Source organism: Neopsephotus bourkii, unplaced genomic scaffold (genome assembly GCF_033783945.1).
Source record: "Neopsephotus bourkii isolate Nb327-2 ecotype Australia unplaced genomic scaffold, CSIRO-AGI_Nbou_v1 NB_244, whole genome shotgun sequence".
Lineage (NCBI taxonomy): Eukaryota > Metazoa > Chordata > Aves > Psittaciformes > Psittacidae > Neopsephotus > Neopsephotus bourkii.
In genome coordinates, this window is record NW_026900754.1 from 629,018 (window position 1) to 642,186 (window position 13,169).

At 39.9% G+C, this 13,169-nt stretch overlaps 1 protein-coding gene across 2 annotated transcripts in view; it reads right to left on the bottom strand.

Annotated features, from left to right (window-relative positions):
• Nucleotides 1-1,991: 1,991 nt before the first annotated feature.
• The window catches only part of IPO8 (importin 8), a 49,855-nt gene continuing 38,677 nt past the window's right edge, over nt 1,992-13,169 (bottom strand). The window contains exons 22-25 of one of the 2 annotated variants that reach the window (XM_061345805.1): nt 9,641-9,846; nt 7,425-7,661; nt 6,655-6,771; nt 1,992-5,927 (exon numbers count right to left, since the gene is read on the bottom strand). In XM_061345805.1, coding sequence (XP_061201789.1) covers nt 5,830-5,927; nt 6,655-6,771; nt 7,425-7,661; nt 9,641-9,846 — 658 coding nt within the window. In that variant the 3' untranslated portion in view covers nt 1,992-5,829. Of the gene's footprint in view, nt 5,928-6,654; nt 6,772-7,424; nt 7,662-9,586; nt 9,847-13,169 lie in introns of those variants that run through there. The other variant, XM_061345806.1, reaches the window with a different exon arrangement.

Here is a 13,169-nt window from a genome sequence, read left to right on the forward strand (position 1 = left end):
ATCATAGAATGGTTTGGTTTGGAAGGCACCTTAAAGCTCATCTAGTTCCAATCCTGCCCCCGTCATGAGCAGGCGCACCTTCCACTAGACCAGGTCGCTCAAAGCCCCCTCCAACCTGGCCTTGGACACTGCCAGGGATGGGGCAGCCACAGCTTCTCTGCACAGCCTGTGCCAGTGCCTCACCATCCTCAGTGAAGAATTTTTTCTTAATATCTGATCTGAATCTCCCCTCTGCCAGCTGAAAGCCATTCCCCCTTGTCCTGTCACTACCTGCCCTTGTAAAACATCCTTCTCCATTTTTCTTGTAAGCCATCTTTAGGTACTGGAAAAACAGTTATTAGGTCTTCCTGGAGCCTTCTCTTCTCCAGGTTGAACAACTCCCTTGGCATGTCTTCACAGGAGAAGTGTTCCAGCCCTCTGAGCACCTTTGTAGCCTCACTCCAACAAGTCCACATCCCTCCTGTGTTGGTGGCTCCAGAGCTGAAAACAGTACTGTAGGTGGGGTCTCATGAAAGCAGAGGGGCAGGATCACCTCCTTTGGCCTGCTGATCATGCTCCTTTTGATGCAGTCCAGGATACGGTTGGCTTTCTGGGCTGCAAGTGCACACTGATGAGTTATGTTCAATTTCTTGTGACCCAACTCCCCAGGTTCTTCTCCTCAGGGCTGCTCGCAGTCCATTCTCTGCCTAACCCATAGTTGTGCTTGGGACTGCCCCAGCCCAGGTGCGATGTTGAACTTCAAAAGGTTGGCATCAGCCCACCTCTCAAGCATGTCAAGGTCCCTCAGGATGGCAACCCTTTCCTCCAGTGTGTCAACCACACCACACAGCTTGGTGTTGTCAGCAAATGTGCTGAGGGTGCACGCACAAGATCCCACTGTCCATATTGCCAAGAAATATGTCGAAAAGGACCAGTTCCAACATTGACCCCTGAGGACAACTACTTGTCACTGATTTCCACCTGGACATACAGCCATTGACCACAACTCTTCAAACACAACCATCCAGCCCATTCCTTATGCACTGAGTGGTCCATCCATCAAATCTATGCCTCTTTAACTCAGAGACAAGGATGTTGTGCAGGACAGTGTCAAATGCCTTGCAAAAGTCCAGGTAGATGACATCAGTTGCTGTTCCCTTATCCATCAGCACTGTGGCCTCATCGTGGAAGGCATAAAGGGATGCATATGTTTTCTGCCAGCGAAAACTCACATTAAGTCATTACTTCTCATCAACGGCTGTCAGATTCAGGGTACTGATATCCATACACTTGTTGCATGTTCTATTTTAAAAGTATGTGGGTGCACTTGCAGTGAGTACTGGGATTAGATTCACAGGCCAGCGAAGCTTCTACCTGTCTAGTGCACAAGCATTGCTTTAGTTCTTTCTTATTTTATACTGGTTTTTGTTGTTTTGTTTTACAAAAAGAGTAGCTGTGGAAGAGGTGTCAAAAGCAAGCAGCTTGAACTGTTCATATATCCTCTCACATATCCTTTATGATATGGCTTTATGCTAAAACTTTCTGGTTTCTGGAAGAGTATCTGGCTTCCTTTAACACACTACGAACATGCACATCTTCTGTACGCCATCTGTTTGGGGTAAAATTTGACATCTGACAGAAGAGAGTGCTATTTTCATTCATAAGATCAAGAAGCTGATAGCCATGCCTGCTGTATGCTTTCCTGTGACCAGGGAAATACAGATTCTCTGTCCACATGCAAAGATTCACAGTCTCTTGGACTTCAAGAATGTCCTCAGAGATGGAGATCCTTGAAGAGCTGACCACCAGCCTGTCAAACATCATCAGAAGACTGACAAGGGCATCTCAGAACTAGAACTGGGTACTCCCATTACACACTGCAGTTTTGCCTGTCCTTTGAGTAAATTTCAGTACAAGGTGTGGGTATTTCAAAGTACCCATACAAGTACCCATATCCTCAAGAAGTAAAACACAGAAACACTCATCAAACTACAGGCACAAATGAGGGGAGGTTGCAGTTCTGTGACATCTGCATATGTCAAAAGAGAGACTTTATTCTACAGACAGAAATGCAATTGATAGATTGCATTGTTTCAAGAAGCATAGGATTTAAAAAAAAATGTTTAATCTTTAACTTTTCAGGTATTTTCAACAACCCCTGAAATACCTGGTAAGACATTGGTTGGCAAATAGAAAGAAAGGAAGGAAGAAGAAAGGATTCTGGACACAAAAGACAGTTAATCATTCATGTTCACCAAAGTCTCAAGACAGACTCTTCCTTTATAGTAAAAAAATAAATAAATCCTCTACTGTCCTACAGTCTACTCTACAATGTATGATGGACTCCAGAGTCACAAACTGCCCGGACTTCACAGGCAAAGGGCATGTCCTAAAGCAGTTGATTTCATGTTTCCCTGACACCCTGGCAGGCAGCCTTTCCCCCTAAAGCAAAGAATCTCTCAATATCATTTTGTGTAACATTCCTTACATATTTTGACTTACACTCCCAAAGCACATTTATTTCAGTCAGACTGTGCGCATGTGGGTTTTGGGGGATTGTTGGGGTTTGGGATTTAGCTTTTTCCTTAGCTTGATACTCTGCACTTTTCCTGGACCTGGCCATTTTGATCAAAGATCATGGTTTTAATGAAAGCAAACCAAGACTTTCAACTTTGAAAGAGAGAGAGTAAAAAGTAACAGTCAGAACATATGGTGAATCTCATTTTCTTTTCAAAGTGACAAAACAGCATATGCAATTCAATACCCAGGATCAGTTAATTTTATCTGAAAAAGCAGCTTATCATGTAAGTTAACATTTGCTATGATTATAATCTACAGAATGTTAGTTTCCTATGTAAAGCCCCCATGGTGCCCATACAAGTCACCTTCACACTTTAGGAAGATGAACGTGTGGCAACACAGGTCACTGTTTATCAGCCTTTGATTTATTTTACAATACATTCATGATTCTCTGCACTTCAATGGCAAATACATCATGCTTGATTGGCTGATGTTGGTACCTGATATTCCATTATTACCTTGGCTTCAAAGTGAGACTCTAATGCACATTTGTGTTACTCTCCCTTTAATGTAGTACAAAGCTGGACACAGGTCAGAAAGAAATCCCTCAAATCCATTACCTATTTATGAACATGTACAAATGGATATTTATCATGTTAAAAGAGAACCATATGTTAAAGTGGAGGCTAGAGCCCAATAAATCTTTTTGGATGAAAACCCTTTTCAAAAAAAAGGAATAAAATAATTAACATTTGCTTTTGCCAGTAGAAACATTTGCTCACGAATCTCCTGGGAAGGGAAGGGCATTTAACCTTTTTACATGCCATCCCCTCAGCCACCTCTGACCCCGCTGCAAAACAGACAACAAAGATTCCCGACTCCACACTGCTGATTAAACCCCTTGTAAGAAACATCTGGGTGACATTTTCTTGGCAGATGATTCGTAAAGTATACAAGAAGCAGAACAAGGGAGCAGCCATAGTTCAGCTGAGTGACACAAAGATGCTATGCAAAAGCAGATTTTTCCTTGAACACATCAACTCCTAAAAATTAGCTTGTGACTGTGCAAGCAACCTCATCAGCAGAAGAAAAATAAATCCCTCTTCTACTCTGCATGCCAGTGTAGAGAAGGCAAATGGGCTTTTAAAGAAACCCAACTCAACAATCTCATTTTTAAAAATAAGATAATAAAGGGATTAAACATTTTACCTGACTAATACTTCACTTCAGCTTTCAGGTAAGAGAGAAGATGTCCATGTCCCTAATTTCCAAAAAAACACATTCCTTAAATTCATGAAGGAATTCAAAACTTCTATGGTTTCTAAGAAACCCACCCACAAACTGGATGTAATGGCTTCCTACCATCTCAGTCAATTCACCCCCAGGCCTAAGTTAGCAAAAGTGACCTATAATTTTCATGGCCTGATGTTCAAACTAAAGGATGTCCTGGCCCTCTGTTTTTTGAGCTTGAAGAGCCTGCCCAATGTAGCTCAATGTATTGTTCCCTTTTGGAAACGCAGAACCTGGAATTCTCAGTTTTCCATATGTTCAACAGACCTAAAAGTGAGAAATTTTCACTGTTGCTATTAAGTGAGTAGCAGCAGTGAAAGACCTACATGAACCAGGCCAACTTTAATCTCCAGCTGCTGGGGGAGGGTGGGAAAAAACCAGCAGCGGAGAACAGCACTGGAGGGAGTCTGACATAAAGGTGCAGGAAAAACGAAAGCAGCAGGGAACCTTCTGCCCCTCAGCTGCCAGGCTCAGAAAATCCCAAGGGATGGGGCAAGAAACAGGCAGAGACACTTTGGCCTTTTCCAGAAGCCAAGGCATAGAGTGCTTCAGATTTATCAGACTGAATTATAATTACTCTGAGGTACATGAAATGAAAGCTTCAGCATAGGGCAGGGCCAGCAATCTGTAATTCATTACAGTCAATGGAAATCTGATGGGGTATGGGAAGGGCTTTGACTTCTCAGCTGGGGCACTGCTGTAAAGAAATACACTATCAGTATGTGCTTAAAATGGTTTTGTAAATATTTCTGAATCATAAAAAAATTAACATATAGAGATAATATCTGGTCTAAACATTTTATCTCCTATCCAAACTTCACATTCTAAAGCACCCCTACTTATTTTGGCTACACCACTGCGATTCCAGTAAGTCTAAAGGAGGGGCACCTAATCAAATTAGTACTGCTATCAGTTTCTCAAATTAACATATTCACAAAAATATCTGCTGGATGTGTTTCAATTTATGAGAAACCAGTCTTCAAAAATTAAGGAAAAAATCTGGCAGATGATGGAATTTCAGCATGCAACAAGAACAGCCAACTGGAATGCAGACCAGAAATGCAATCACAGAAGTATAAGAGTAAGAAGAAATAAGTTTGGAGCTGTTTTTCTTCTATCAAGAGAAATAAAATATTGTAAATATTTTGTACCACATTACTCAGTACTACCACTGGAATGGTAATGAATGAATAAAACCAGAAAAGAGGTTTATAGAATCCCAATTAAAATCCAATATTAATCAAAAATAGTGGAAATAAAAAGCTGTCATGTAGAACATCTACATGCGAGGGCCACTCCGCTTGCCCAGGCAGGAGGTAATATCAGTGTAGGTTTAGGGTAGACACCTGCCATGCATGTCATCATAACTCAAGCAAGTTGATTTCATGGCTAAGAGAAATAATTTAAAACTACTGCATCAAGGGAAAATCTGCAATTTTGTTAAGACCCTTCGACATAACCAGTGTATGCTTTGCAACTCCAACCGACACTTCCCTCTACACATTTGGTCTGCACCAAATAGGGAAGATGAGATAATATTCTGAATCCAGCAACGCATATGCAACCCACAAACAACTGAACCGAGTAGTAAAAAGCAGGTGACTGGAAAACATGGAACCAAGGCTTACAGTGTATCAAGAAATGTCCTTACACTTAAAAAATTATAATGCACTCCAAAATCCATTTGTTCAGGCAACCCATATACAACAGAAGGCACTGTTATCCATATGAATCTATCAATTCTGCACAGCAAAAACCTGAGAAGTGCAACTCAATCAGATGCAGCCTGGCTCCTCCCAGTCATTCGGTTTCCTTGAGAACAAATGTTTCCTTTCCATCCATCAAATTATAAAAACACCACAAGAATTTGTACATTACAGTAGCTGGTTAGAAAGAGCATTCTGGTGGGGGAAGCACACTGCTATTTCCCAGGAAACCTTCAGCAGCATTAAATTACCCTCCCCTATCACTCAGAAGTCACCATGATTTCAAGAAAATGTAATGATGAGACCCTTCCCATTGACCTTTGCAGCTGATCCTTCAGTTGCCACCGGTAGTACTTCCAGCAAAGTTAAATGCTGTGATCAGTCCTTTGTTGTCAAATGTGTAGCCACTTTGTTGTTCTATTGTCTTAGCCTCTAGAATTGAAAGAAGGGAAAGGATGTGAAAAACAGGCTATTGAAAATGCTTTTGTCAGAGGCAATACAGCTCAGCAAGGAATAGGCAGTTGTAGAAAAAATTCTCAATTGAGTCAAAATATCATCCCCTAAATGCAGTGACACTAATAAATTATATTCAGATTTTCTTTAAATGGAGACATGCACACACCACTACAACTGAGAAATAAGCTTAGAAATTAATCCTCTATAGAATCAGCTCGTGATACTATTCTGCATGTTTTTTGATTAAATATGAATTTATTTTTCATGATGCAAGCTTTCTAAGCATCTAAAACCTTACACTGACTGCGACGGTAATGTTAGCAGTTAAAAAGTCACAAAACTGTTAAACACATAATAACCTATTCTAATAATATAGAAATCTTCATCAATTGCCTGGCTGACAGCTAGATATTGTCTTAATTTCCTCTTCATTTCAAATGTCAGATTGTGCAAAGCTAGTTCATACCCTGTTCAAATAGCAGCACATGGCAATGAGAAGGCAATTAATTAGAAGCAAGAGTATTCTGAATAACACATACTTCCAGGCAGGGAATAATATAAATGTGATATCCCACTCATGCTTCTCAGGAAGTTTTACTTGGCACATTGACAACAACAGAGATTTCTTCTCTCTGTTGTTACAGATTAGATGCAGTTCCAGCATCTCTGCAACAGATAAAATGGCCCCAGAAAAGTGCCTCACCTGCAGCACTTCGCCGGTGTTCTGCTAATGTATAAATTTCCTGCAGCTGTTTCTTCTGATCCTCACTCAATGGCGCTGTCAGCGAATGGTACCAGGCTGCATCTCGGCTCTGCACAGCTGTTAGAACAGGAAGGAAGGAAAAGTGATTATCAGGTTATATAGCAAGTTAATTTCAGAAGAACAAAATGAAACACATGGAATCCCTGGTTGGTTTTAAAACAGAATTTGCACTGCAAAATGAGTTCAGTATTCCTGTCAGTTTTCTTAACACAGAATACCCACTGTAATAAAAGCAATCCGTTTTGGGGAACTTAATTATATCCCCGTTTTCTGAAACAGAAAGTTAACCATGTATCCATTATTTATGGACAATGATGAAGTAAATCTTCTAATTTCAAACTCAAAAGCAACAGGATTAGTCAAACAGGAAAGGCAGAAAATAATTTCTCCATTATGATTTTAACATCTAGAACGTGACAAGTATTTCTATATTTAGGAGTCCCTCTAGTGACCGAGTCCCATTTATTTAGGCTGTGATTGAAACGTTCTGAAAGAGAACATGAAGATAATTAATCTCTGGCTGTATTTGCTACCGTTTGTTTTTGTGGTACTTTTAAGCAAAAAAATCTTAGGACTAACATTAGAAAGTAAAATCACATTTTCCAGTTTCACTAATCTGAACTATTACTCCTAAAAGGAAAAGAATGATCATAAACATCTCCAAATTATTTCATCATGTTATGCCATTCTGTCAACTAGCAAACACATACTTAAAAGTGCTTGTGTAAAAAACTGATATTCATCAACTCCATTTTCAAGGTCAAGAGGTGTGCTGAATCCTTCAAGAGCAGTCTCTTCCAATGCATCTTCATCCCAGTCATCATCATCATCATCTTCATCCTCTTCCTCTCCTCCTCCACCACCTCTTCCTCCTCCTCCACAACCATGGTTCTCTTGCATTGCCTGGCTCACTTCATTTACCTCGTCCTCATCACTTGGTATCTCTTCTGCAAAAGCATTGATGTATTTTGTCAAGCAAAGTTTAAAAAGTCTGAGGAAACAATGACTGAGTGAAGAACAATTAGGTTTTGGCTGGAAAGGGGACCCTCTGTTATCACCCTTCCCGCAAAGTCTTGAAGAATTGGAAAAATGAAGCTGTTAATGTTTCCTGCATTCAAGATCAGTTAAACTTTTGTTTCTAAGCACACCAGGGGAATGTGAAACTACTATATTCTTCTTCTTTCATTTATGTAGTCATAGTAATTACAGGATTCAAAAAATTTTATGAAATGTGTCTTTGTCAGAGTGTTTCATCACTGTGCTTTTTAAATTATCACAGAACCATAGAACGGTTTGGGCTGGAAACTACCTTATGATGATCTAGTTCCAATCCCCCTGCCACGGGCAAGGACACCTCACACCAGACAATGCTGCTCAAGCTCCCATCCAGCCTGGCCTTGAACACTGCCAACGATGGAGCATACACTACTTTGGACAACCTGTTCCAGTGCTTCACCACCCTCACAGTAAAGAATTTCTTCCTTATATCTAACCTGAACTTCCCCTGTTTAAGTTTAAACCCATCACCCATTATCCTATGGCTACAGTCCCTGACTAAGAGTCACTCTCCAATATCCTTGTAGGCCCCCTTCAGATACTGGAAGGCTGCTATGAGGTCTCCATGCAGCCTTCTCTTCTCCAAGCTGAACAGCCCCAACTTTCTCAGCTTTTTTTTTTTTTATATACAGGAGGTACTCCAGCCCCCTCATCATCCCTGCAGCCCTCCCATGGACTTCCTCTAAAAGAGCCCCCTGTCCTTACATTTGAGGACACCAGAACTGCACACAGTACTCTAAGTGGGGTCTCATGAGAGCAAAGCAGAGGGGCAAATGAACAAATAGACTTGCACAGACTTCACAAATTGACCCAAAACAAAGAGAAAACCAGATGCAGACCAAATTCCTGCTCACTGCTCTTCAGAGTGTTCTCTTATTGGAACAAACTTAATATTGCATCTTTTGCTCAGCTTTACCTTTAGATCCTTTTATGAAACAACTATTACATCCTGAATTAAATGCAACTCCAACATGCAATTCTAAACACTGCTATTTCTTACCTAAGGTAAACTAGTCTGAATTTATAATCCAGATAAAAAAAAATCCCCCTCCAATTCTAAACCTTCAGCTCTTCTTGTAGTAATAGTTTAGAAAAAAAAAAAAGATGAGTATCTACAACAAGCAGGGACAGAATCACAGGTATCTGAAAATTACTGCACTGTTTCCATGCCATATTTCTATGCATTGAGAACTCTGTAATTCCATTACAGAACAATCATGTGAAATCTGAGTGGATTACATGATCTGCCTACATCCAATCTAATTTTTAGACCTCAAACCATCTATCTCCTGTTCCAAGTCAAATATAGCCACACATATCTGCCTGCTATGCTGTGTAAAATTCACTCCTCACAATTCCCTCCACAAGGTATTCTTTGATGTTTTTTCTCTTTTGGCAGACACAGCAGCAAGAGTCTACTCCAGGAACCTCAGCTGTCTCAAACCCTACTTTACAAATCACTTTCCATTTGGACAAAGAAGACTTGCTGGGATTTCCTTTGAAGTGCATCCAAATGGGTCTTTCAACTAGTTGGGAACTAGGAACAGCTTCTTTCCAGGATGCAAGAATATAACCAGTGCAGTTCTGGCAAACTCCTGCTGCCTATGTGAGAAGACAGAGCACATTCACAACCTAGAAGAGTGGACTTGCAAGTTACTCTTAAATATATGCAACCCTTTTATTCAGTGTTAGCTGTTACACACTGAAACCTTTTTGGGAGGAAAAATCAATTCCTAAGATGATCTTTCAAGAACCCAGTAAGCTGAGCTATTTTCAGCAGACTAATAAGTCTTAAAAATGAACTGCAATTCCTTACCCCCTTTAAATTAAATCCAGACAAAATCCACAATGTGAAAAGGGAAGATTTTACCATTATCTTCTGCAACGTGTTTTTCATCTTTAGCATGATCCTCATGTTCTGTGAGTTCTCGTGAGGCGCAAACTTGTTTTAAGCCCAGGAAGAGGAGGAGGATTGAAGGGACAATCTGGGCAGCCACAGCATCCACTGCAGGTGGTCGGTTCTGCAATTCCATTAGGATGCTCAGTCCTATTATGCACATCTTTCTGTCATGGAGTCTGAAACAACACATACTTGTTACATAACAGATTTTCACTGCAAGGATATATAGAGAACATTAAAGGCCTGGTGTTTGGTATGGCAGAAAACAATGTCACAGATGCTGTGGCATTATTTCTTTGTTCTGTTTCCAAGTTGCCCACTGGCAAATAGCAAGTAAATACCTTTGAAGCACCAGTCAAATTCCTGGAACAACTGCTTCTGATTGCCAAATGTAAAGTTTGTAATGCTTAAGAAATACTGTTTAATAATTATGTAGAATACCTTGTCTTTAATATAGCATTTGATACAGATTATCATCATTAAATAGGATGGAAAATTAATTTGCCTTGGCTTCAGTAGCAGTACTGTTACAGGAACTGAAATTAGTAAAATGATTGTTAGTGAAGAGTAATGATAAGCAAGAATCTACTGAATTGCAGGGTGCATTGACGGAGTGCTGTATTTACATATATTTATTAACAGTCCACCAGAAAGGCTGTATTATACATCCAGTTTCCACACTAACTTGAGACACATTGCTAACTCCACTGAAAGCAGGGAAATAATTCCACTGCATCAAGAATACAGTACACTCAAACAGGGAACTTGCCAATGGATAGACCTTCAGTAAAAAAAGTAAACTATAGATAACTGAAGGGAAAGAAAATCACGACATTAGTAGCAGAAAGATCTTTATGTGATCACAGCCAGGAAACTAGGTAAGAACCTATATGCTATTACAAATAAGAACTGATTTTCACTTCCAGAAATACAAGTTATTTCAAACAAGATAAAAAAATTCTCTAACTGCCTCTGCAGGTACTCTTTGGTTCTCCTTTACTGGAAACAACAGCAGTATTCAACTCTTCTCTAGCATTATGGCATTTTGCTATTCAGGGCTTGAGAGGAACTTGGTTTGTTTGAACTATTCAATTTGATGCTGAAAGCTTCTGTGCACGCCTTCTACAAGACACATAGTTCCAGCAAGAAGTTTTAGCAAGAAGCTTCAGCAAGACCTACAGAAACCAAACAAACCTCCAGAGCTGGCAGGAAACCGGCTATCCTCCAGACTCTGGCTAGACACTTCTATTAATGAATCAGTTTTACTTTGGGACAAAAAGGATACAACAAGCTGAGAGAGATGAAACTAAACATGTGCACCACAGACTGCAATAAAGCTTACGGGGGAATAGCCAGCTCAAAAATTCAATCCAGCACTTCAAAAATTGCTACAGAAATACAATTTATAAGGTGCTTACAATTTCATTACCAAAGATCCCATACAAAATGCTACTGAACTCTAAGTAATACAAGTGATCGTGTATTACAGCTTTCTGAACTTTACACATGCTTAAACAAGGCTGGGGATCTGAAACGGATTTCATTACACCTCCCACATTGTTCATCCTGTTAGGGCTTAGTGAAGTAACTCCATTCTCAGAGTAGTTGACAACAACAATGAATTACATATGACCATGGGTAACATTATGATCACAGACGACCTTCCAACAAAAACAAAGTCAACTAGCACATCAAATGACACGCTTTGTCATGTTGGGTTTGGCTGCTCCATTACATGTGTTGAAAAATGTACCAAAACATAAGTAGGCGAAGAGTGTCCTTAAATCACTGCTAACTGCAATACAGAAGGAATGGGGCTCAAAAGAGGGCATACAAATCATCCAAGGAAACAGAGTCAGGGGAGTAGAATCTGCTTACTCCTGTCAGTTTATTTATGTCAAAAACAAGCTCATCACCATTTGCACTCATGCCAACACTGTGAAGACCAAAATCCAAGCTAAAGATGATGCCACCTATGAATGAAGCATAGCTTTCTGGGGACAGTTGTCCTTCAAGTACAAAAAGGAAGAACTTTCTCTACCTCCTTTCTCTGCCAGCACCTTCATCCAGGTTTGACAAAATCTCGGTGATCTACGCACAAGACTTCCATCCTGCATCTTGACACTGGGAAGCCATGAAATTGCTTCAAGCCCCAAACGTGTAACAAAGCAATTTCTGTGTACATGCACCAGAGTAGTTAATGACACTTGGCACTACATTTTATAATACATTAGAAAAACCTACCATTACAAAATGCCAATTGCAAAATGCAACACAGTAAAATGCAAAAAAAACCAAACCAAGCCCCCAAAACTAAAAAACCAAATAAATCTCAGTAATTAGTGGCTTAGCTACATACTAAATTGTCTCTTCTGGACAGCAAACCAAAGTTCTGCAAGAATTAAGCACTGCTGTTTAAAAGAGAGTCATCATTAGGAAGCAACCCCAATGGTCAAAAAATACAGTCTATTTGTCATGATCCATTTTCAACAGGAAAGTTATAAGAATGAACACGTCTTCAGTATATGCATGTTATTAGATGGCCCAGAAATACAGCAGAAATCCAGGCATCAAGCCATCTTTAGTGAACCTGAGCCAGAAAGAGACTTGTTTCTTCCACCTGCCAGCAGAGACAAACAGCAGGATAAGATCTGCCCTGCCTTAAGTTGAACATTCTACTTCGTCCCAGTTATATTAAGTACCCACAGGACTGCGCAAGCAAAACAGTTTTATGTCATTTACATATTTTTGTAATGGCAAAGGATGGTTTCAGGACCATTCCTTTGCTATCAAATGGCTCATTATTTCAGCACCCTTCCCTCTACACAAGGAAGCCTAGATAAGATTTCCCTCAGTTCTTTGTCCTTCAAGATTTATACTTATTTGCACAGCAGCACCCAAAAGTCCTCCCTAGTAATCACAAACTTGCTCCCTCAATGGCGTATCAAGCCTGGAGTGCTAAACATGCAACATATGGCAGTGCAATGCCTGACGCCTAGGCTAGTCTATTTTCAACAAGCTGTGTGTGGTCTTCATATTCTGTAGGACCTTTTCTTGCTAATGCACTTCTTTCCAAGACAGGACAAAAAGGTCTAAGAATCTTTTTTATTTAAACCAAGCTGAAAGTATTTCAAAGGGAAAACACTAAGCCTTTTTTTTTACTGGTTTGCTGTGCTCCTTTATGCAAGGATCAATTTGCTTTCTATTACAGCAATCCAGTTCCTGGACAAACTGCAAATAATTGGCCATTTCCTTCTTGCTGCAAAGTTGGAACCAACCCTGTTTTCCTATGTAAGAATGGGATTTTATATACAACTGAGAAAACCAGGATTTCTAACTATTTAAACTCCTATCAAATAAATGCCCCTATTCACCTTCTAAAAAAAAAATTAATAAAATGCTACTGAGGGTTTTTTGAAGCAAGTTAGATTTTCTTTTCACCCTAGATTTCACAGAAGAATTTTTAGTATGAGAGCAAAGTAAGTCATGCAGAAGTCTC